Below are 25,337 nucleotides of genomic sequence, written 5' to 3' on the forward strand. Positions count from 1 at the left end.
GAAGGAAAGGATGATTTTAAAGTTATTAGAGAAGCTTCCAACCTCCAAACCAATAGTCTGAAACTTTCCCCTAGAGAAGAATCGCTTGTTCAACTTGATTGATTTGATTGGGGAAGATTCCTTAGCCCCATTTCCAGTGCTAGATTACATAATTCCCATGTATTTCTGATGTAAATGAACCAGGACCATGCTTGGAAAGCACCCTTTCAAATATTAGAAGAAGAATTGATTTCAGTAAAACCCAGAAGAAAAACAAATGCTATCTTTTTATCATTTGGTGTGCAATAAAAATTGCATTTAGCCAAAATATGACAAGAGTGTTTTAGAAAAGCATGTTTAGAGCTTTCTTCTTCTTGTATCTTAAAGCAGTGTTGGACTTCTTGTTTGTATGAGCAGTTTTGGTCACTTTCATGTAAAAATCACTTTCTAAAGAATACTTTCCCTTTTCACTTGGCTCTTTGCTTATGGAAAGGTTTAATACGGTGTGGCTTCTTTCTCTGAGTGGAAAGCGTGCCTTCTTAATACAGAAGTTCTGTCCCTTTGTGGCATGATCTGTTTTCTACTAATAAAATCTTCTCTTCTAGGATTTTCCTTCACTTGTGTTTTTCTTTCCAACCAAACATATGGGAGAACGTATGGAAGATTGGGTTTTCCCATGTGTGTGTATATGTTGTTGTATGTTGTGAGTTTGGGTATATTTCTAGATTTTACATATGAGCTTGGGGGCTTATTTACATCTAAACTATTTTAAGCCTATTTTCTGTGGTTCACACAGGTACAGATTGTCACCAAGAAGATAGACCTAAGCCATGTGACATCCAAATGTGGCTCTCTGAAGAACATCCGCCACAGGCCAGGTAAATCAGTATTTTTAGTAGTCTGAGAGAGATTATATTGAATTCAAAAAATCGACAAGCAAAGTTTTTGTTGCTGTGAGATATCTGATTGGAAGGACCTTTCCACATCCTGATACTTCATGCTTGTGTTAATAGAAACTTAAATTAGAAATTTTGAGGCATCTTCATATGGACAAGTAAACTCAGTTACCACAAACAGGCCACATATCCTAGGACACGTTAAAAATGAAAAGATACAGGAGATGCATTTATCTGTATGTACTCAACATGCTTATTGGAGCTCTTTTGAAATATATAGTCTATAAAATTATATTGGGCCATATATTCTTATTTAATTCATGGACTGAATGCAGCATTTCAAAGGTTTTGCAAGAAATTGTTTTTCTACATTATGTGGGGGAAAAAAGGATTGTGCTTTTTAACAAAGCTGAAGAAATGTATTTTTCTGTTGAATTTCTCAGATCTAGGTCAATAAGCATTGTGAATCTTCAGAATGCAATGTCTCCCCAACTTATTTGACCACAGACTGCTTGTTTTTCTGGAATATCTCATAAGTTTAGTTCAGTTGCTCAGTCATGTCCAACTTTTTGCGACTCCATGGACTGCAGCACACCAGGCTTCCCTGTCCATTACCAACTCCTGGAACCTGCTCAAACTCATGTTCATTGAGTCGGTGATGCCATCCAATCATCTCATCCTCTGTCATGCCCTTCTCCTCCTGCCTTCAATCCCAGCTTCAGGGTCTTTTCCAGTGAGTCAGTTCTTCACATCAGGTGGCCAAAGTATAGGAGCTTCAGCTTCAGCATCAGTCCTTCCAATGAATATTCAGGACTGATTTCCTTTAGGATTGATTGGTTTGATCTCCTTGCAGTCCAAGGGACTCTCAAGAGTCTTCTCCAACACCACAGTTCAAAAGCATCAATTCTTCAGCACTCAGCCTTATTTATAGTCCAGCTCTCACATCCATCCATATATGACTACTGGAAAAACCATGTATTTCATAATATCTCATTATTATGAGATATCTCATATCTCATTATTATATCTTAGGATATCATAATATATGATATATTATGATATTTTATGATATATTTTTATGGGATATCTCATATCTCATAAGTCTAGTGCCCTAAGGTAGAGTGTATATTCATATGTGCTAGTGATTTTTCCCTATTTAATTTGTGAATTTAATGCATATGTGTCATTTTTTTCTAAGTATCATGTACTATATGTTTTTGCTAAATTCCACCTCCACTCATATGTAAATAATGGACAATTGTCAAATTTGTTAATTTTCTTGAGACTATTTTGACATAACATATATACCATTGAAGGACAAAAAATTGATTTTAACCATCTATTCTTGGCATCTTAATTAAACCAGGTAATATCTTAATCCCATGAATCATAATCTCAAGTGTTATCAGAACAAGGTAAAAGAACAACTGATCCCAGTGAGATTTCTGACCAAAAGATTATTGAGAAGAATTTTTTTAGTTGAAAAACAAAAGGTTTCAAAAATGGATAAGTATTGGAAATATGTCTAGAAATAGGGCTTCACTTTGGCAAAGGGTGTTAATAAAGCAATTCAAGGAGTTAGAAACTACATATAAGGAATTTCCATTACTGATTTCAGAATTGTTATCTGGAATTAGCCGTCTATCATTCATGAGAGAGAAGGAACATGTTCCCAAATGGGTATCTTCACAGCCCCCCATCTGTGCCTTATATCTACAGACATTTAGCTGATTTTGTCCTGTGTCAACAGTATGATGGAAGTATCTGGGTACACTGCCTACCTTCTTCCAGAATACAAAAGAAAATATTGAACTCTGTAATTCCAGATGATAAGTATACATTTAGTTCAGTTCACCTAAAGTCTTGATGCACAGAAAAATCTTCTATATACGAGAAAATATCATGTGTATGTTTTACAGGTCATAAAAGGCTATTGTCATGGACTCCCACCTATTTCTCACTCTTACTTCATAATAAGTGAATCAGATGACCAAGTTCACAAAGACGTGTTAACACAATGAATGATCTTTGACAATACCAAGCTTTTCACAAAATTACTTTGGATTGTAGAATGTCTCAAAAGGAAATAAGGAGGAAACAATTCATCACCTGGAGGCACAAATTGAAATAGCTAGTCTTTTGACTTCACTTTGGAACATAAGAAGCTTGATGGGGATTATAATCCTCTGCAGTTACTGCTCCTAATGGGGCCAGAATTTTTCAGAACCAAAGGCAGAGATCTCTGATTTCAAATGAGCTTCTCTAACAGTTCTATAAAATTACCTAGCTACCCACTCTAGTATTCTGGCTTGGAGAATTCCATGGACTATGCAGTCCATGGGGTCGCAAAGAGTCGGACACAAATGAGGGACTTTCACTTCACTTCAGCAGGACTGTGACAAAAATAGACTTCTCAGGCTTCCTTTTCTGAATATAGTTTGGGTCAATATTACATTGTTTTTCCCTTCTCTCTCAAAATATAGTCTAACAAAAATTTTAATAGGGTTATATTGGCACAATATATAATCATAAAACTTGAAAAGACAGTTTCTATTAGAGGCTTATGAAAATAGAAAAGTAAGATCTCAAGAAAGTTGATCTCCTGTAATTGAAAATTCAGTATCCTCTAGCCTCTAACCAATATAACTGTGTTTTATGAATCACACTAATCCTGTCACAACCAACAGGTGAGACCCATGGGGCCAAGTAAAATGTTAGTAGAGTAACACCCCTGCAATAATGCATCTTTTGAGGGAAGGACAGCTTCATGTCTCCTACAGGAATGAGTTAAATAGCATCATACACATCCTAAGTCTTCAGAAGGAGTATGAATGAATCTTCAAAATGTAACCCAGGAACTTCCCTGGTGGTCCAGTTGTTAAGTCTCCATGCTGCTCCCAGTGCAGGGGGCCCAGACGTGATCCCTGGTCGGGGAACTTGATCCCACATGCTGCCCTAAGACCCAACACAGTCAAGTAAATAAATGTAAATTTTTTTAAATGTAATCCAGTAACATCATACAATTTCAAGGGGGCCCTGGCCAGATAATTGGTGTTAATATAAATTTCTAGGTATCACATGAGAAAAACACCGCAGGAATAAGAGACCTGTGAAGTTTTAACAACCCTTTCTCTCTCATCTATGGAAGTAAATAAGTATCAAGAGTCCAAAATTAAAAAATCTTTTCCATGTTTCCATAGAGTCCCTCAGGTATTTTTTCCAAATCAAAATCCCAAAAGAGATGCAATAATAATAGAGGATCACATGGCTTACTACTGGCCTTATTAAAAAAAAAATATATGCATACAGCTAAAACCAAGTTGCTAATGAAAGTGAAAGCTAGTCTCTTAGGTGGAAACAGTAAAGGTATCTAATCCAGATTCTTCCCAGGTCAAAGACATCAGCAGACAGGCCCAAGAAAAAGCTAAAGAACAACAGATACCTACTCGACGTAGAACTGCTTGCATTCACAAGCCTGAAAAGGTGTGCAGAAATGGAGGTGCCACAGAAGGGTGGCTCATGGCACTCTCATCTATCAGCAGATCCTCGATTTTCAGCTAATTAACATTTAAGAAAATGGCATCGTCAGAACTCCGTCTCCATATTATCAGATCAGTGTCAAATTAGTCCTATGGCATCTGGACAAGAATGGGATCTCTAAGATTCCCTTCCTATCACTCCATCTACTAATTAAAATGGAAGCTTTTAAGCACTTCAGCCTCTGACTCCAGTTTCATCAGTCAAGGTATCAGTGCTGAAAATTTACAAGTGGCAATATCATGCATATGTACACAATTGCTAGCCTATAAGTGACCTATTACCATGAAGAAAAATAGAGAAGTGCTTCCTTGCAATTTAATTTGCTCCCTTAAGAATAAGAGACAAAATACTCCAAGTTTGAGAAAGGATACATATGGTACTTTCATTGTGTTATTTTTAGTTTTTATTACATAGATAAGAAAAATACCTCTGATATTTTAGGTTAGCCATGAGTAGAGAAAAGAATTAATATGTAAAGCAATCCAGGGAATGATACAAAAAGGATGTCACTGCCTTAGATGGATATATGAATGTGCGAGTTGGACCCTAAAGAAGGCTGAGGACTGAAGAATTGATGCTTTTGAACGGTGGAGTTGGAGAAGACTCTTGAGAGTCTCTTGGGCTGCAAGGAGATCGAACCAGTCAATCCTAAAGAAAATCAATCCTGAATATTCATTGAAACGACTGATGCTGAAGCTGAAGCTCCAATTCTTTGGCCACCTGATGCGAAGAGCTGACTCATTAGAAAAGACCCTGATGCTGGGAAAGATTGAAGGCAGGAGGAGAAGGGGACAACAGAGGATGAGATAGTTGGATGGCATCACCAACTCAATGGACATGAGTTGGAGCAGGCTCTGGGAGTTGATGATAGACAGGGAAGCCTGGCGTGCTGGGCTCTGTGGGGTCGCAAAGAGTTGGACACGACTGAGTGACTGAACAACACCTTACTTAGATGGTATGGGGAAAATGGTGTAGACTAAAAATTCTAAAAGATTCCTTTCCCATCTATGGTCAGAGGATTAGTAGAGTTCATTAAGTTTGTGATTTGCCATGGTCTACCTGCTATAGTCATTTTGGGGAACTAGTCACCAAAATAGAAGATTTAATGTTAGCAAGGCATTTAAAAGCCTTTCTCATCTCCTCCGTAGGTGGTGGGCGTGTGAAAATTGAAAGTGTGAAGCTAGATTTCAAAGAAAAGGCCCAAGCTAAAGTCGGTTCGCTTGACAATGCTCACCACGTTCCCGGAGGTGGTAATGTCAAGGTAAGACACAAGATTGTGAGCAGATCTTGCCTTTTTAAAAAATCCTTTTGAAATATTCTTCATCAAAATAGGTCCCAGATTAAAGACCTGGACGCCCAGGAAGTAGGGATGGCAGAGCTGAATAGAAGTGACATGAACATCAGCTCTGGGATACAGAGAAAGAGCTAGGGGACAATTTAAGATGTTTGAGTTAACCGAGGACTGATGCTTGTCTTAAACAGATTGACAGCCAAAAGTTGAACTTCAGAGAGCATGCTAAGGCCCGTGTGGACCATGGGGCTGAGATCATTACACAGTCCCCAGGCAGATCCAGCGTGGCTTCCCCCCGACGACTCAGCAACGTCTCCTCTTCTGGAAGCATCAACCTGCTTGAATCCCCCCAGCTTGCCACCCTGGCCGAGGATGTCACTGCCGCACTCGCTAAACAGGGCTTGTGAATATCTCTCATTTAGTATTGATGTCATACTATTTAGGCATGAGCTCTGGCAGGAGTGGGCTCTGAGCAGGTGTTATATTCATTCTTTACAAACCGTAAAATAAATAATCTCATTCCCAAACTGTAGTAATTGTTACAATTTTATAAAAAAAAATAGTATATGCAGAAATTGATTTGATTTCCATTTGCAACAGGAAGATACTGGCTTTACATGAGTACAATTGGACAATTTTTTTTTCGCTCTGCTGTTTTGCATGGAGTATCATTATTTTAAAAATTGCATTTCTACCTTTCATGTGCCTGAAGGCTATCTACTACATTCTGAAAGGCCTTGTTAAAATCCAAGCTGCTCATTTCACTATTCTGTTGCTGGGTGAAAAGATAAAAAGTTGCCCCTTGTAACTTATTACAGGTTAAATTAAATCAAGGAGTCATTGCAGGAAGGGAAGAGCATGTAAGAAATGGTTTTTTTTTAAAGCGTTATTTTGTATAAATGGGAAGAAAGATTCAATTAAGTTATTAACGTTTGGGACCTGGATAATTATATCAGAGTATAAGTCAATCCAATAAATTATTTAATTAATTAAAAAATAGTTTCGAAGCATTTGAGCTGTGGTTGAGGAAGTGAAAGTGCATCTCTTAGGAATGAAGCACTTTCATTAGGATGGACTTGTGTCTGGTTAGGATGTCAGTTGATCAGCTAGATTTGTGTCCACACTACCAGTTTCACACCCTTTCCATCTGTTTGATACAGTATTATAGATATAAATATATATATATATTTCTCTGTGGCCATTTGTGATACTTCCTCATACTTGAATATTATACTTCCTTATTCACAGTATCTGTGTCTCCTGCACCCTTTGGTGTTGCAATTTTAGGTATGTGAAAGTAGATGTTAGCAGGGTTCTCTCCCTATTAAAAAAAAAAAAGTTAAAAAAGACAAAAAGTTTTAGCATGAAGTTGCTTTCTGTAACAACTCAAAACTGTAACCCTGTTTTAGTGCCAGATACAAGTTTCTCCCATTAAAGTTTCTCCCGTGATGCTAGAAAAAATTTATTTTTCTTTGCTTTCACCAACATGGAGTTTGTTGGGGGTGGGTCCAGTTATACATAAAAGGGGTTTACAGATTGTTGGTTTAAGATTATGGGTTTGTCTTATTTTGAATCACAGAATATTTTGGGGTTTACTCCTATAATCATTCATGGAATAGACTTATTAAGATTTCTTTTTCTTTTTTTTCCATTTGCTAAAGTTGAAACTAACAGTGGGAGTTTGGGACATGATATTCCATTCTTCCAAGCAGTACCTGTTTATTCAGTTATCTGATAGAAAATGTTTGGCCTCCATACCCGAAGTAAGATCCCTTGATCAGAAAGGGAAAATACAGTATTTTGAGAAGCTACAAAATATTGGAGATGCAGATATCTAAATCAGTTTTTTCATGATTCCAACATTGCACTCTATAAAGGAATACTGTTTTACTATTATTTATCAGTAGCTAATACGGTTCTGACTTTATATACAGTCTAGACATCACAAATCAACTAATTCTTCTTTAAGAATCATTCATCTTAAATTTATGAAGAAGCAATGAAATAGTCATTATTAGTCTGAGTAGGGCAATGGGTTACTATGATGAATGGATGCTTTTTAGTATTTATCTGTTCTTTTTCTTGCTCAGGGCTGGTAGGCTGGATCTGAAAAGTTAAAGGCAAATGTTTCAATAGGGTTTGATCCCTTTGAGTCAAATCAGTTCTCAAGCATAAAGGAGGAAATGATGAACATGGACTGAGGCAATAAGCTAGTATAGTAGCATCTAAGAACGAAGCTGAAGGATGGAAAGGCAGAGAGACACGGGTGCCGTGTTGTGACCCATTGGAAGTTACAGCCAACGTGACTTCCGTGAAAGAAACTCTGTGAGCAAAAGTGCACCATTCACTGTCAACTAAGAGATTTTACGGAGGCAAACATTTCTGAAACTATAGCTCAGTTATTTAGGATAGTCAAAGATTTAGAAAGGACTGATTAGGACTATGGGTGTGTCTATTTTCTGTCTAATTATTGCTGTGAGGTTTGATTTGACCAATCTGGGCATTTTATTCATCAGCTTCCTTTGAAATGCACCAGGAAATAGGAAAAGAAAGAATAGCTGTGTGGGGACTTAATGGTATTTTCTTATGTGTTAGGTAGTGTTAGGTAGTGATTAAAGCTCTAGAAAGAAATTAACAGCTGGTTAGAACAATTTTAACCTGTGAAACATGTATTTTTTTCAACTTGGTTTAAAATTTTTATAAACACTAAGTAACCATGTTCTACATATTAAAATTGTTTTTTTACAAATACATGTCTAAAATAAAGATTATATAAGGTACCCAGTGATTAGATTTGGCATTAAAACAAATGTTTGCTTCAAATCACAGCAAAATTACAATGACTAAATACCCTCACTTTGTATGGAAATTAATAATTCTATAAAATGAAATTGAAAATTGGTAGCAGTAAAAGAAAGAAATACAGGCTAACTGTCTTCTTTGGGGGATAAGGGGTGGAACCCATCTTACCTTTACTCTCAAGATTAACGACACAAATTAAGCTTTTTGAACACCACTCTTGTGGGGACATCCATACGCTGATCTAGAAATTAAGGCTTCATAGTCTCAATTCTAGATCAATTAATGCCAGTTTCTCTCTGGCTTTTGCCTTGGAGAACCTGTTTAAGGAAACATAAGTAATCCAGAGCTATGAAGAGTTAAAAGGCCCACTCACTCTCTCTGGGTCACCTGCAACCAATAATTGGGTACCTTTCAATGATGCAGGAGAGATCCGAGTTCATGATGAGTTTCAAAGGCCATGTTCATTTAGGAACCAACTCTCTCTGGATTCTCCTGCTGAGTTCCAGCAGGGTGATGGGCTGAAATCCCACCCACAAGCAAGACACCTGTGGATCACCAACGAGGTATAGCTGAAGAAGGCTGAAGTGAGAACTTGGTTAAATGGAAGAAAGTACTGACAGTAGCTGGCCTTCTCCACATACTCACATAGTTTTAGAGCAGGAAATGGGATCATCAGGCAAAATAAGAGATCAAGTCACTATTAAAGAAATCATCTCAATGTGGTTGATTTTTGACATAGCTGCAATTATAGCATTTTCTCCTATTTTTTACACTATGAAAAGGAGGAAAACAAACCATTCATGGTCTAAGTAGCTAGAAAAGGTAGATTCATGGTTTGAAAAGGCAAATTCTAGGCATTCTTTCCAAGATTAATATGTTAAATCAGTATTGATGTTTGTTTTTTTAAACCTAGGGTTTTTAGCCTGGGTATGTAGGTTGAGGCCAAGTCCCTCTGCAGGAAAAAGCTTATTTTTAAACTCAGAAAATGTCAATCATGATACTTCAACTTTAGCAAAAAGAAAAAAATCAACAAAAAGTATACTCTGTATGCTGGGATTCCAAGGTTCCAACATGCCGCTACAAATCTGTGGGGGGTTTCTTTCTTCTGATAATTCTAGAGCCTGTTACCATAGAAAGGCATTTCTTCAATGGCTGGTTGTAGTTAGTTCATGTTTTTCAATCAAAATTTGCAAATGTATTTGTTGCTGTATAGTGATTGTTTTGCAAAATAAAATTGCTTGTCACCTATCTGATAGTTTCAGATTGTTTCTTCTTGTTTCCTGGAAAAAGAACATAAAACATAATACATATTGCTCAGTCCAACCAAAGAAAAATTATGAAGAGGAGGCTTCAGTTATCTGCTGAATGCTGGCTATGTGTCAGGCCCTATCACCGCTGTATTAGCAGGATGCTATCTGTTGCAAGTGACAAACTCAAATTGGCCTAAGCATAAAGGCTACTTTATTGAGTCAAGTCTCCCATTAAGGCAAGAGTATCTGCCTCAGGCGAGGATGTATCCAGTCACTCAAAAAAATGTCTTTAAGAAGTTTGCTTTCTTTAACTCTTGGACCCAGGCTCTCAAAAGATGTCATAGGAATTCTTCCAAAGTTTAGTTCTCCTTCCTCTATGTTGGCTTCATCCTCATACAGACTCCCCTCTCATAATGAGCAGTGGAAGCTCCAAGTCTCATACTCTCCCAAAGAAAGCCTCTTTCCTGGCAGCACTAGCCAAATCCAGGGTGTGAAAATCATTGCATTACTTGGGTCACCTGTTCGCTTGTGCTAAAGGGCAAGGGGAGGTCACAGACCTAACTATCACAGATGATTGGGGTAGGTGGAGACTGAAGAGAGAAGGGGGCTCATCTGAACTATCAATACATAAGCTAAACGTGGAGAGAAAATATTTCCTCCAAAGTCAAGTCAGGCTGCTCCTGCTAGAAGAGAGAGAAAACCAATGCTCATCGGCCATGGAAACAGACCTCCTCCCATGCATGCCCCCTGTGCTCTATGCATCCTTTAGCTCCTTGCTGCTTAGAGTGTTCCCAGCTTCACCTGGGAGCTTGTTCAAAATGCAAAGCCTCAGGCTTCACCCCAGACCACTTTAACACTCCCCTAGGTGATTCGTCTTCCCTTTAAAGCTTGAGAAGCCTCAGCTCTTCCAGTCTCTCTAATGTACCTAAAGAGAAGGGGCTCCATGGCAGACTGCTGCTCCTGCTAAGTTGCTTCAGTCATGTCCGACTCTGTGCGACCCCATATAGACGGCAGCCCCCAGGCTCCCCCGTCCCTGGGATTCTCCAGGCAAGAACACTGGAGTGGGCTGCCATTTACCTCTCCAATGCATGAAAGTGAAAAGTGAAAGTGAAGTTGCTCAGTCGTGTCCGACTCTTAGCGACCCCGTGGACTGCAGCCTAACAGGCTCCTCCATCCATGGGATTTTCCAGGCAAGAGGACTGGAGTGGGGTGCCATTGCCTTTTGACCCCTAAAACTGTTTGAGAGAATACCATCAACTCTGATGTCAGAGAGTTCGGTTATCAAGTGGTGGAAATGTGTGACTGGTGAATGACTCTTGTCCTAGAGACTTTGCAAACTCATGTCATTCTCCCTTGGCTGAAACCTACTTCTATCAATAGTGTCAGTGCCTTTTGGCATTGCCTTTTGGCAATAATGCAATTTGGTACAATTAGATAAAATCACTAATCTTTGGTTAATAATTTTGTAAGACTGGCATCTGTGTTTTCCTTCATAAAGTTTATCTTTACACCACAAAAGATTAAGACATTTGGTAGCACAAATCATGGTAAAAATCTTTTTTTGTTGTTAACTGAAGTACAGTTGATCTCAATAATGTGTTAGTTTCAGGTGTACAGCATAGTGATTCAGTATTTTTGGCAGATTATATTTCATTATAGGTTTTTTTAAGATAATGAGTATAAAACCCTGTGCCATACAGTGAATCCTGTTGCTTATCTATTCTATGAATAGTACTTTGTATCTGTTAATAGCACATTCCTAACTTGTCCCTCCCCACCTTCTTCTCGCTTTCCAGAACCGGAAAAACATAGACATAGAAAGCAAAATGAGTTTGCTTTCTATGTCTGTGAATCCTTTTCTGTTTTGTAATACATTCATTTATATCATATTTTAGATTCCACATACAAATGATATATATTATTTGTCTTTCTCTGTCCGGCTTATTTCACTAAGCATGATTCTCTCTACATCCAATCACTGCTACAAATGGCAACATTTTATTCTTTTTTATGGCCAGTATTCCTTTGTATATGTACACCCCAGCTTCTTAATCCAGTTCTGTTGATAGGCACTTGGGTTGCTTCCATGTCTTCGCTACTATAAATAGTACTGTTATGAACACTAGGGTGTATGTATCTTTTAAAATTAGTGTTTTCAATCTTTTCAACTATATATCCAGGAGTAGAATTGCTGGATCCTATGGTAGTCCTGGTGGTGCCTGTTAAAGAACCCACCGGCCAATGCAAGAGACTTAAGAGATAGGGTTTGATCCCTGGGTGCCAGCCCCAGCTGATCCAGGGTATTCGAAGGAGAGAAGGCCTAGGCGACTATTTATATGCTAATTAGAGATATAGAGAACAATAGAATGAGGATAGCTCAGTAGGAAAATTCAGTGGAGAAAAGAAGCTGAGTAGCTTGGTTTACGCGGGAGACCAATAAAACTTCAAGACAAGAAGTTTGCACCACTTAGGTAGGCCGCAGGCGCCCTCTCGAATAGCGGAAGGTGCCTCACCCTAGACACCTTCTCGAGTGGGTCTTAGAAGCCCAGGCATAATTAGTAAGCGTGGTGGGTTCCGCGCTCCAGATGGAGACTCAGCTGGAAGTTAAAAGAAAGAATGACATGGGGAGACCAAGCGTTGGTGAGCAAGGCCCGTAGCTTTATTTTCAACAGGGGCTTTTATACCCTAAGTTACACATAGAGGATAATAGGGGATGCAAAGTCAGCAGTCTTTGATCCTTATCAAAAACCAAGGTTTCTTTCCTGCAAATTTATCATATACAAATGGTTTAAGTGATTTACATCATCTTCTGGCCAGAAGGCCTACTAACATTTTATGACTCTTGACAAGGACTTATCAACAAAGACTTATTTTCTCTAAGAGTAATTATTTTAAGGTTTGGCACCATCTTCCAAAGATAAAATTGCATTCCTATAGGGCGGATGTGTAATGGGCTTACAACAAAGAAAAGAATTTATTACCTTAAGGGTCTAAAGTTACTAACACCAAGGCCACTACTTATTTTTTACTATATACCAACTATTAATTAATACACATTCAAGGATACAATTCAGGGGATGTGAAAACTTGGCAACAAGCATTGACTCATCAATGAAATCCTTTACTAGTTTATTCTGACAGTTTTTAACTCTCTGAGAGGCTCTAAGCTATTTGACTATCTTAAGCTTCCCGTGCCTCTGGAGGCTAGGAGACTGTAAACAATCGTATGCATAGCTGCAGAAGTCCGGGTAAACTTGTCAGGCGAGTTAGAGAGCCATCTGAGGGGTTTGGATTTAAACACTCCTAATTGCCCAGGAACTTTATTAATTGGAGCTGTAAGTTAACTCTTTGACAGAGAGAGCGAGATGATGGTAGGGGACAGCCCCCAGCAGAGTCAGAGGTGAGAGCACAAAGCAATAAAGTAGGCAGACTCTGGTTTTTTGGGGGAAAATGCTCGAGAATATCCGGGCGGACTCCTGAGGCTCGATCCCGCCTTTGCGTATGCCGAGCCTCCTTCCTCATGACCTTTGTCATGAGCAGAATGCCTCACCGGCGCCCGGCACCTGGGTCAGGAAATCCCCTGGAGGAGAACATGACAACCCACTCCAGTATTCTTGCCTGGAGACTCCCATGGACTGAGGAGCCTGCCAGGCTCCCTACAGTCCACAGAGCTGCAAAGAGCCAGACACAACTGAAGTGACTTAGCACACAATGCATGGTAGTTGTTTTTACATTTTAAGGAATCTCCATACAATTGTTCACAGTGGCTGCACCAATTTACATCTCCACCAACACTGTAGGAGGGTTTCTTTTTCTCTATATCTTCACTAACATTTGTTATTTGTAGACTTTTTGGTGATGCCCATTCTGACAGATGTGAGGTGATACTTCATTGTGGTTTTGATTTGCATTTCTCTAATAATTAGTGATGTGCCTTAATAAAGGTTTTATTATTATTATTAACAAGGGAAAGAGGAGATGAGTAACTCAGATGTAAGGTAGGATGGTGGGATAACTCCTTATATAGCTTATGAGGGGAAAATGTTCCTCTTTTATGATGTGGCACTTACTTGTAGAACTATGACCCAAATAATTCAAGGCTAGAATGTTGTCCATGTCAAAAGCACACTTTCTAGTATCCTAAAATTGTTTCAAAATACTGTCCTTCTCTAGGTTTTCTTAAATACCTTGAAGAAACATCATGCTGCTGCTGCTGCTAAGTCGCTTCAGTCGTGTCCGACTCTGTGCAACCCCAGAGACGGCAGCGCAGCAGGCTCCCCCATCCCTGGGATTCTCCAGGCAAGAACACTGGAGTGGGTTGCCATTTCCTTCTCCAGTGCATGAAAGTAAAAAGTGAAAGTGAAGTCGCTCAGTCATTTCCGACTCCTAGCGACCCCATGGACTGCAGCCCACCAGGCTCCTCCATCCATGGGATTTTCCAGGCAAGAGTACTAGAGTGGGGTGCTATTGCCTTCTCTGGAAGAAACATCATAGACATACCCTTAAAGCCTCCTTTTTGCCTTTTATGCCTTTCATCACAAACGTACCACAGCTGTTCCCACTTCATCCTCATTCTGTTAAAATCTTCTCTGCCCCAGGCCTCGTTGAGGCACTAGACCTGTGGCCTCCAGCTGCACTTTGTTTGGGCTTGTTTTCAAACTCAAGAAGGTTCACACACACAAAAATCCCAGACTTGGACCTTTGAAAAGTTAAAAGTTCTGGCAACAGTGGGTCCACATTCATTCATGATAATGGTTGTCTGGAGCTGGTCCACGAATGATGAGATGGATCTCTTCCCTCCATTTGTCCACAACACCCACCCGTGCCTGTTACTGCTCCTAGTCCACATTTGTTCCCTGTCACTTATTACTGTGAAATTTAGAAGTTGTAACCAACCTCTCCTCTAAATCCACTTGTCTCTCTCCCTCCCTATTTCTTTCTCATTTCTGTGAAATAAAAGTCCAAAAGCATAAGCCCCAGTCCTGGAGTAGGAGAGAGGAAAGGTCAGGTTGAGTAGGTCAGGTCAGAATCAACTGGGAGCCTGGGAAACCAATATTTAATAGATTTTACCTGTCTCAAGAAAAAAGAAAAAAAAGGTAATATGTTCATTTGATGGTAGCAACTGGCAATTTTGATGGTAGCAACTGGCAATTTTCATGTCCCTGATAAATACATTTAAGATTCTGCTCTCATCTACATTTATCGAAAAACAGAAGAAAAATGCATTTTTGTTTGTGTCCCCGCCCTGTGATAAATAAAAATGTTGTCAAGTGAGAAAAGGCAGAAACTACCATCTTACTCAGTAGGTCTGAACTTATGAGATGTCTGCCTGTTACTTTTAGAAGTAGAAGAAAGATATTCTAACCAAGTGAGAGGCATGTTCTTTAACCCAGGGCTGATTTTCAGTCAACCTGGACCTTATTCAGTTGCATAAGTTTTTATAATATTAAAAGACTTGCTTCCAAGACTCTACCTTATCAATGCCTGCCTTTTGCCCCCCAGACCTGTTCCCCCAGGTGTCACTGACCTCCTGCAATTCTAGCTGCTATGAGGTGAATGCTGGGTACAGCAGAGAGCTTCCAGATCCTGTTCCAGGGTCCCCAAAAGTCCTGCCTTCCAGGCACCACCAGTTTCTATGACCCCCTCAGGGCTCTGAGGGCTGGCCTCTTCACACCAGCTGTTCGGGAAAGTCCAGATTCTCCAAGTGGGCTTCTAGCAGCCTGCTGGCCCGCCAGCCAGCCCACCACAGCTTTTACTTGACAACTGCTGTCCATGCATCATCCTCCAAGTCAGAAGAAGACTGGCGTCCTACAAGGGAGATAACAGTTTGGGGCATCCTGAGAGTCAAGTACACGGTGCTCCTGGAACCATACTTTGGCTGTGGCCACAGGCTACCAGTCTCGTTTGTCCTCAGAGCCCTCCTCTTCTATGAGTCGCATGTAGGAACTGCAGTCACCACAAAATGAACTCTCACCAGAGTAAGGAGACAGGTAACAGGCACTGAGAAGGTAATAGGAGCTTCTGAGGCCAGCAGTAGGAGGTTGTAAGCAACAGATGCGTCCCGTGGAGCCATGCGGGGTACTAGTGCCTGAGATAAAGACTTTAATAGTGCCTGCTGAAATTAACTTCCATTTAAAACCCACCAAAAGCCCAAAGGAAGTAGGTATTAGCATTAATTTTATACTTATTTAGTGATTGTCTCTATAGGCATCCTTATATCCTTATCCTTATGTTAACTCCTATGATTAAATACTGTAATTCTCAGCATCCCCATTTTACAGATCAGAAAACAGGCATAGAGAAGTTGTTTAAAACTTAATGTGCAGAGCTGGAATTTGAACTCGAAGAAACCCAAGATGTCTGATCTGACCTAATGGATTAGGTTTGATTCAATTAAATATTCTAATAAAACAATTTTCTTGACAATGATAAAGATACCAAACTAGTATTACATACATAAAAGAGAAAACTCTCAGCAAGCTGTTAATTGACCAAATGATGACAGAGAATTGGGGATTATAAACAATCTGATTTATATAAAGAGAAATTCTCTTTAAAAAAGTCATTCAATAACAAGTGGGAACTAATTGGAACAATTTTCTGCCATTCTCTATGTTAGGTCCAGGCCCATACGTAGGCATCATTTAGCAAGTGACATGTATGTCAATCAAAGATCAACCAGGTATTTCTAAAAGTCAACAGTGATTTATATTTGAAAATTATTAGGAAAATTGGATGAATATTTGTGCCAAAACACACATCACTTGACAAGCAATTTCACTATTCATACTGTTTAGAGAATAAAAGCATTTTTTATACATATTTGTTTAGATAATGTGCCAGTTGCTAAATAATTGGTCTTCTGTATCCATGATGTGTCCTGCACCCCGAATTCTACCAACCATGAAACCCACAGATGCAGAGAGTCAACTGTACCAGGACGTTTTGCATAAAGGATGAAAGCGTCCACAGATTTTGGTTTCCATGGATGGGGTAGGTACTGGAACCAGTACCCAACAGATACTGAGGGATGACCATTTTAACATCGCTCTTGATTTCAGCCCCATGTAGCTTTCTTAAATGCTTCTTTTCTTTCTCTTATGACACTAATAACTGAATTAAATTTCTTGCTTTCATTATAAGCATGGCATGCCAGTTAGATTTTTCTTGTAAAACCAGGATCTATAATTAATAGCTTAAAATGTGAGAATGCCTATTCAAAGCTTTAGATGATAGTTCGATTTTTAATATTAGTAAGCAAAAGGTTTTTCATTAACATCAGAAAACCAAGACACAAATAGATACCAAGAGGGACTTCTCAATCTTTTTTTTTTTTTTTTTTTGCTTCAACTGTAGAAAAATCAGAAAGCACTCATTATGTGGATACCCAAGTATTAATATTTTATCTTTTCCAGTATAACCAACATATTGAACAAGCATGAATCATATAAGTTGTGAGCAGAATGCACATTTATTTTTGTGTCTCATAGTTACTTTAAACATTAGGCAGGGCAGAAATCTTCCCTTTCCCCGTGCTAAAGACTTGGGCAGACTCGTGACGTTTCAGTCCCTCTCAGATAAAGTTTTTCTGGCTATAAAAAGAATCTCAATGATTAAAAAGTGTCATTTCAGAAATTAAAATACCCAGCCTATGGAACGGTCAAAATTCTGAAGATAATGTCGTAAGATCTAAACTTCTTCAGCACAGATCTGCCTCAGGCAGCAAGCCTGCTTTCTGCTCCATGGACTCGCTTTCTCTTCTTCCTGACAAAAGCTGTTTTTTCTCCCTCCAGGAATAAGGCTGGGGGAATAAACAAAAATAAGGGAATAGGAGATATCTTACTTGATTGGAGACTAGGCAGCCTGTGATTTGCAGGTGGTTTAAGCAGATTTCTTCTCTTTTTCTGTGGGCTTCCAATGGTATACCTCCAGCCTCTTTCTGCTAATTCTTCTGTCCCAACTCAGGCAGCCTTACTGGGCAGGACCTAAGGTGACTTTCCCCAGCTCTCTCTCCTGCACAGCCCTCACCTGGCCCTCTTGTATTACCAATTCTCCATACTCTGGGAGTTGAGGCAGATCCAACTCAGAAGCGCTCCTAGGGTTCCAGAACCAAAGCCATCAGCCCTTCTCTCGCTGTTGATTTCTCCAGCCTGCAGAAATCCAGTGTCTCCCAATATCTGTCTCCCAGCATCAAGGAACACACTTTAATGTTCTCCAAGCATTTAAATCTTCTTTCTATTAAGCTTAGGATTAGAAAAGGGGCTTCCCTAAGGGTGCAGTGCTAAAGAATGCAGTAGGCACAAGAAATGCAGGTTCAATCCCTGGGTTGGGAAGATCCCCTGGAGTAGGAAATGGCAACCCACTCCAGTACTCTTGCCTGGAGAATTCCATGGACAGAGGAGCCTGGCGGGCTACAGTCAATAGTGTCACAAAGAGCTGAACATGACTGAGCAACTAAGCATACATGAGTGCTAGAAGGCGAGACCTCCCCACAGCTCCCCCACACCAAAATAAAAGTGTGACTTGGCTCATGACGTCTCTGTCCAAAGAAATGTCCTCATCAACTTCCTCTCATCTGGTCCCTCTCTGTGTCCCCTCTCTGTGTCTTTAACCTGACAGAAATGAAGTCCCAGAGATCATTTCCTTTATAAAGCATCACATGGGCAGAAACAGGTTTTTACTCTCACTTTGACAGACCTGCATGCAGTAGATTCTAAGGTTAAAAAAAAATACAGTTTTAATATCCTGCTGTCTCTTCTTTTATGCTCTATTGGCTAGAGTAGTCTCGAAATGTGGATGCCTTTAAAAATAGGAAATGAATAAATGCCCCAACACTTGCTGAGTGCAGCATCCTTATCTGGTCCAATGGCCTCAAGGCATCCAGAGTCAAGTGACACCCAACACACCACAGCCCAGGATAAACAAGAATACGTGGTGGAAACTCAAGTTCACACAAAACCTATGGGGGGGAAAGGAGGACAGGGGGTAAAAAAGGGAGAGATTTCTAAAGCAATTCAAAAGCATGAGTGGAGGACACATTCTGAGAACATGAAACCTTTTGGTGTATCTGGAGCATAGGTGGGTCAGAGTAAATGAGGCCAAGGGGGAAAAAAAAGAAGCTTGGAGCTAGATACTGGGTCTTCTGTTATATTCAGAAGTTTGGATTCTATTGTGTAAGCTGGAGCAGTCATTAAAGGTTTCTGAGGAGGAGAAATGCCATGATCGTTTCTGAGGTTTAGAAGAATCATTTTGTCAACAGTGTAGAGACTGGACTGGAAAGATGAGGGTACAGCTGAGGGAACTGGGGAGAGGTGACCAAGACCCTGAGCCAGGGGATATCTCTTGACATCAAATGGACAGAACTAGGGGATGTGAATTGTAAAAGAGAAGGAGAGATATAAACTTGAGGTTGATCATTTGGGTAACCAAGTGTATAATAACATTGATGCCATTAACAAAGATGATGTATGCAGGTGAAAAAGACAAGGTATCAGCGGGGAGTATTCATAAGGCAACCTCAGAAATTTGTCAATTCGTATCCAGATCTTAGAAGTGGAATCGTGACCAAAGACGGATATGAGTATCACTCCAGATTCTGGAGGGTCCCAAGGCAGGAAGGGTAAACAAGAAAAAGAGAGTTAGCTTGCCCTGATCATACCTAACCCAACTGTACTGCTCAATAATGAGCAATGCTCTCATTGATCATCCCAGAGCATGGTTCTCTCTGAATTCAGGCATTATCCTTTAGGACGAATGAATCCAGCAGCTGTGAATGCAGTGTTGGTGACCACCCCAGGTCCATGATTCCCCTGTTGTAAATCTCTGCGTGCATTGCTAGTTTTAAGGAAAACCTCCTAAGTGGCTATGATGCAGGTTACGATAGTTCTTCCTGACATTGGTTCAGTGATTTTATACTTAACTCTTCCCGCATCATCAGCACTGATTCTTAATTTGTCCCTTGCCCCTAAGACTGTTTCATCTTAAGTAGGCAAAAGGTCTTTTTCCTACAATTTTATTTGTTCTTGACATCCCTCCATTAAACACCAGTTACATTGGCTCCATTTATTTTGTCTATGGATGAACATCAGGTCATCTAGAAATAACATCCTTCAAGTCATCAAGGACCAGTACAGTGTTATTAATTTTGCCATCTTCCCATAACATTTAACATTTGTTCTCCTTTCCTTATAACCTGAAACAGAACTTTGAAAAATTCCTAACATACAAATGACAGTATTAGTTCTGGAGACTGGATGAGCTCATTCAGGCTGGGCTTACAACAGAGAGAAGAGTTAAAAAGTCCAAAATGAAACTTTATGTAATTCCTATATTTCAGGGACAGAGAGGGGAAAAAAACGGGGTGAGGGAGGAGACTAATACTAAAAACTGAGGACCAGTGATTTGAGAAAGGGGACTGAGAAATATCAAGATAAATAGGGCTAAAATCTGCAAGGAGTCTGCCAGACAGGAGAAATGAGAAGCTGATCATTCAGTGACTTTACAGAAAAATAGTGGATGCTGAAGATAGAACAGGCTTCTTGGGCTTTAGTTCTTTATTTCTTTCACATATGACCAGGGGGAAATTACATAACTGAGCCTTTGGCAAAGAAATACCTTCTCAGCTCCCAAAGGGCAATCTGCAATGAATTTCCCACTCGTACCTTGGGGAACTTTGAATATAAATGTTTTCTTCTGTAAATGCCTTTCATCCAGGGCACACAATATTTGTCAGCATTGTCAATGATGAAAAGGCAATTTCTCTTCACTTTAGCAGCTCCTCCTAGCAGTCAGATGACTGTTTTTGAAAACTAGTTCTATTTCCCCTGGTTCACAAGTACTTATATTTGCTACCTTGACAGCACATGGTTGCTAACTTTGATACTGACTTCTAAATGAACATAATTAGGTTAATTCTTTTGTAATAAAAAGCATGAATGCAAAATTTCATAGGAGTAAATAGACTGCAAAGTATATGAAGCATTCCAATAGGATCTCAAGGGTTAAAAGAAAGTGATTATGTCTGTTCATAACTGATTCATTTGTTGCTTTTAGATTAAATCTTTTAACTAAAACTTTCAGCCACAAAAATGAAGATAATAATTCTTTCTTATGTCCTTGTGTTTTAGCCAATTACATTTGCAGAGTGATTTATGATTCTCAGATAAAGATTACTGAGTTTTCTAATTTAAAGATCATAATAATAGGTGATGAGTCGATGAATGTAAAACCCTCTGCCCTCAGGACCAGTCTGGAAAACCACAGGAGATTAATTTTGGTTATATAATTTATTGTGATTTCTTCTCTAGATAGACTTGAATATATTACACAATCATGCAATCATTTGTACATAATCGCCTTTGAATTATGTTCTATTTTGATCTCATTCCTGTTTTTGCACATACATGAGTGTGAGCATGCTTTAAATATTCTATGACATGCCCATTCTAAAATTAAGTTAGTTTTCAATTTCTTAGGAAATGAGGAGTTTCTGATGACTCCAAAATAAAAGGCGGGGGTTGGGGGGGCCTCCGTTGGCAGCCAGTTCTTTCTGCAGACTTGTAGTTCTTCCCAATTATGTTGCCTGTACTTTATTCCTGATGCCAGAGGAATCATCTTTATCAAGCATATGCGTGCATGTGTGCTAAGTCACTTCAGTCGTGTCTGACTCTCTTGACCCCACAGACTGTGGCCTGCCAGCCTCCTCTGTCCATGAGATTCTTCAGTAAAAAATACAGGAGTGGGTTGCCATTTCCTTCTCCAGGGGATCTCCCCAACCCAGGGATGGAACCCAGGCCTCTTCCATCTCCTGCACTGGCAGGCAGGTTCTTTATCACTGCGCCACCTGGGAAGCCCTCTGATCAAGCACTGCTGCTGCTGCTGCTAAGTCGCTTCAGTCGTGTCTGACTCTGTGCGACCCCATAGACGGCAGCCCACCAGGCTCTCCCGTCCCTGGGATTCTCCAGACAAGAACACTGGAGTGGGTTGCCATTTCCTTCTCCAATGCATGAAAGTGAAAAGTGAAAGTGAAGTCACTCAGTCCTGTCCGACTTTTATGACCCCATGGACTGCAGCCCACCGGGCTCCTTCGTCCAACCCGGAGTGGGTTGCCATTGCCTTCTCCCTAACCAAGTACATGGTGCTTAATTAGAGAAGAACATGCAGCAGCAATACAACTTGCCTAAGGAGATGGGTTATTTATCTATACTTTGTAAGGGAAACTTTTACCAATAAAAAATGAAATCATATTAAATATCAGAGCATAAATGGGTGGCTTCCACACATTTTTAGAACATGGGTTAAATATAGGAGAGCAAGTAGAAGACTTCCCCTTGACTTTCACAGCCACATCCAATGTCATTCCATTTTTATAGCAAAATTTCTCACCAATTTTCTACACAAAGTTTCACAGCATCAATTTTGTACATTGGAAAGAAAGATCCTAGCTGTGAGATCACTAAAAGAAGTAAACACCAAGAGAAGTCTGTTTGGCTTGTTTTCAAAAAATGCTAGAAAAATAGAGATGAAAATTACCCCATGTGACACAGCACAAACCATGGAACAAGATGAAACTCCCTGTTGTTTCAAAAGTATATCAATCACAGGTGCCATTATTCTCTATTCAAGACAGTTGACCGAATCTGTTTTCTTATGTTTGAATCAAGGAGTAGAATTGTACTCAGCTATTTTTGCCCCCAGCCCTGACACCCACAAGAGAAACCCATAGCAACCGTTCCCCAATTGGTAGTATTTTTCTAACTCGATAGGCTATAGTCCTAACACTATCAGAAAGGCAAGTCATTCTTTTGAAGAATTAGGATATTTTTCTTGCCAGCTAACATATTTTTTTTTTAGCAGATGAATGTCATTCTTAAGCACGCTAGGTAATATCTCTAGATGTAAAGAGCTTGTCTGTAATGGAAGGGCTGTATACATTTTCATCAGGATCTCAAAGAATGATTAGTGTGTGTGTGAGAAGTCAGACTTTTCCTTCAGCGTCATTTCCTTGAAAATGCCAAACTAATGATCTCTAAGTTAGTGGCTATAAACTGACAACCAGTCTTAAGATGCAAAATTAAATTACTTAGCCGCTGCTTAGTATTTTAGCAATCCATATGTAGATACCCATAGGGAAATTCTGGTGTTCATTGCTTATTACCTTTTTAAGGAAATCAGAAGTTTATTGCTTTTCAAGTATGTCTTACATGCTTTTTTAAAATATGCTTTCTTTTAACATGGCTTCTTTTAGTCTTCACAGTAACCCTATGAGGTAAATATCATTATTTTGATTTTAAGAAAAGAAGAACTTATAGGGCCAAATTAACTTATCCAGCATCACATAGACAGTAATGGTTAAGCAGTGAATCACACAGATCTCTCTGATGGGAATTCCCATACTTTTCCCATTAAACTCCAGAGAAGGCATCAGTTATTTATACTAAAAGTACATACTAAAGTTGACTTTTATTTTATATAAAAAATATATAATAAAAATAATATTTTAAAATAATAAATAATAGACAATAAATTATGTTTTATTTATTGCAATAAAATATCCAACCTGATCCTGAAAGGAAACCATGGGGTAGGATATAAAGAACATGAGCTTCCTGGGACATCCCTGGCAGTCCAGGGGTTATGATTTCAACTTCCAGTGCTGGGGATGGGAGTTTGATCCCTGGTTGGGAAATGAAGATCCCATATGCTTTGTGATCAAAACGCATATAAAACAGAAACAATATTGTAACAAATTCAACAGACTTTAAAACTGGTCCACACTAAAAAGAGAATAAAACACATAAACTTTCTAATCCTGGCCTTACTGCTTACTGGTGACGTAACTTTGGGCAATTTACTTAAATTGTGTGCGTCAGTTACAACACATGTAAAATGGAGACAATTTTAAGCATATTAAAAATGTAATTAAATTAAAAATTAGTGAATAGCTCACCGGATTGTTGGAGATTTTAAATAAAATAATGTGTAGGGTTATTTAATAGAGTACCTAAAACTGCAAATGCTAATTTTTCTGCTGTTTCACCTTTTACATTTTTCAAAATCAAATTTAATGAAATAGCACAACATATAATTTTACTAAAAGAACATACATGTTCTTGTGTATCATGCTGTTTTCCCCAAACATGTATACATCTTTCAACTCAATAAATGTAGGTTTGCATGATTTTTTTTAACGATTCTATTCTTTCCATTTGATGGATATACAGGTTACTTAGCTAATAATATATATTTGGACATTTGCTCTGTTTATAAAATTTCACTATTATAAATGATTCTCCTTTCCTACATCTCTGCACAGATATCTATTTCCCTGGCAAACATTTATAGAAATGGAATTATTGAGTCAAAAATTATTCGGATTTATAAGAGCTTTTTACATATGTAGCAAAGTTGCCTCCAGAAATCATGTGCCATTTTTTATTCCCCAAATAGAAAGCTATTCCCCAAGGCAGTTTTTTATCTTTGCCAATATGTTGTACATACATTAGTTTTTCATTTTAAAAGTTTGTGATAACAACTAACGAGACATTATTTTCTTACTAACAAGAAAACAAATGAAAAGCAGCCAGTAAGTAAGATCAGGAGTCTGAAAACTTATTCTACAAAGAGACAGATAATATTTTAGGTTTTTTCTCATCATACATTCTCTGTCTCCTCAACTCTGCTTGGTAATGTGAATGCAGCATCCAAAAAAAAAAAAAGTAAAAATTTATCAACATGGAAATTTAAATTGTGTATAATTTTCACATCCCATAATTTTACCCTTATTTCAATATTTTTCATTTAAAAATATAAAAACAATTATCAGCCCACACAGAGGACTGGATTTGGCCTACTCTGTCATTTGCAGACCCCAATTTGAATAGATGTAATGTGATTACATGTGACTCATGCTACCAGATTTTAACATAACAAAAGCAAGGGAGGAGACAGCAGAGACAGGTGATCAACTGGTTGAAGAGGCTGGTGCTGTTTAGTTTTAAAAAAAGATCTGCACCTTCCCGGCCCAAATGACTCCAAACCCTGCTCTGTAATTTATGACCAGTGTGAACTTCAGCTTTTCCTCACTTATAATGAAGTTGGAATCATCCATTTCATATGCTTAATTCATATGAAAGCAATTAAATAATAGCCAATATTCATTCTTCAATGTTCTGGAAAATTCACACATGAAGTATTGCATTAATATATTGGATACAAGAGTTAAAATGGACAGTCAAGCTGATACTTATTCATAAGCAGTCGCCTTGCATTGCCTTCCTTACAATAGTAATGAATCTGACATTCTGGCCGTTGAAATGATTATTCCTCTATATTTGCCTTCTGCTTTGAGATTTACTAAGCTTTTCCAGCTCAGTTCAGTTCAGTCACTCAGTTGTGTCCAACTCTTTGTGACCCCATAAAACCAAGGAAATTTGAATCAAGTACTGACTTTAATTAAAATAATCTATCAATATTGGTTCATTCAGTTCACGTCAATCAGTCAGTCATGTCCAACTCTTTGTGACCCCATGGACTGCAGCATGCCAGTCTTTGCGGTCTATCACCAACTCCCAGAGCTTG

General features: G+C 38.9%; 1 protein-coding gene across 35 annotated transcripts in view; it reads left to right on the forward strand.

Annotated features, from left to right (window-relative positions):
• MAP2 (microtubule associated protein 2) overlaps nucleotides 1-9,756 on the forward strand; it is a 297,900-nt gene extending 288,144 nt beyond the window's left edge. For all 35 annotated transcript variants that reach the window (XM_027565984.1, XM_027566051.1, XM_027566061.1 and 32 more), the window contains 3 exons: nucleotides 776-857; nucleotides 5,564-5,676; nucleotides 5,898-9,756. In XM_027565984.1, coding sequence (XP_027421785.1) covers nucleotides 776-857; nucleotides 5,564-5,676; nucleotides 5,898-6,113 — 411 coding nt within the window. In that variant the 3' untranslated portion in view covers nucleotides 6,114-9,756. The remainder of the gene's footprint in view (nucleotides 1-775; nucleotides 858-5,563; nucleotides 5,677-5,897) is intronic.
• The last annotated feature ends 15,581 nt before the right edge of the window (nucleotides 9,757-25,337 follow it).

Source organism: Bos indicus x Bos taurus, chromosome 2 (genome assembly GCF_003369695.1).
Source record: "Bos indicus x Bos taurus breed Angus x Brahman F1 hybrid chromosome 2, Bos_hybrid_MaternalHap_v2.0, whole genome shotgun sequence".
Lineage (NCBI taxonomy): Eukaryota > Metazoa > Chordata > Mammalia > Artiodactyla > Bovidae > Bos > Bos indicus x Bos taurus.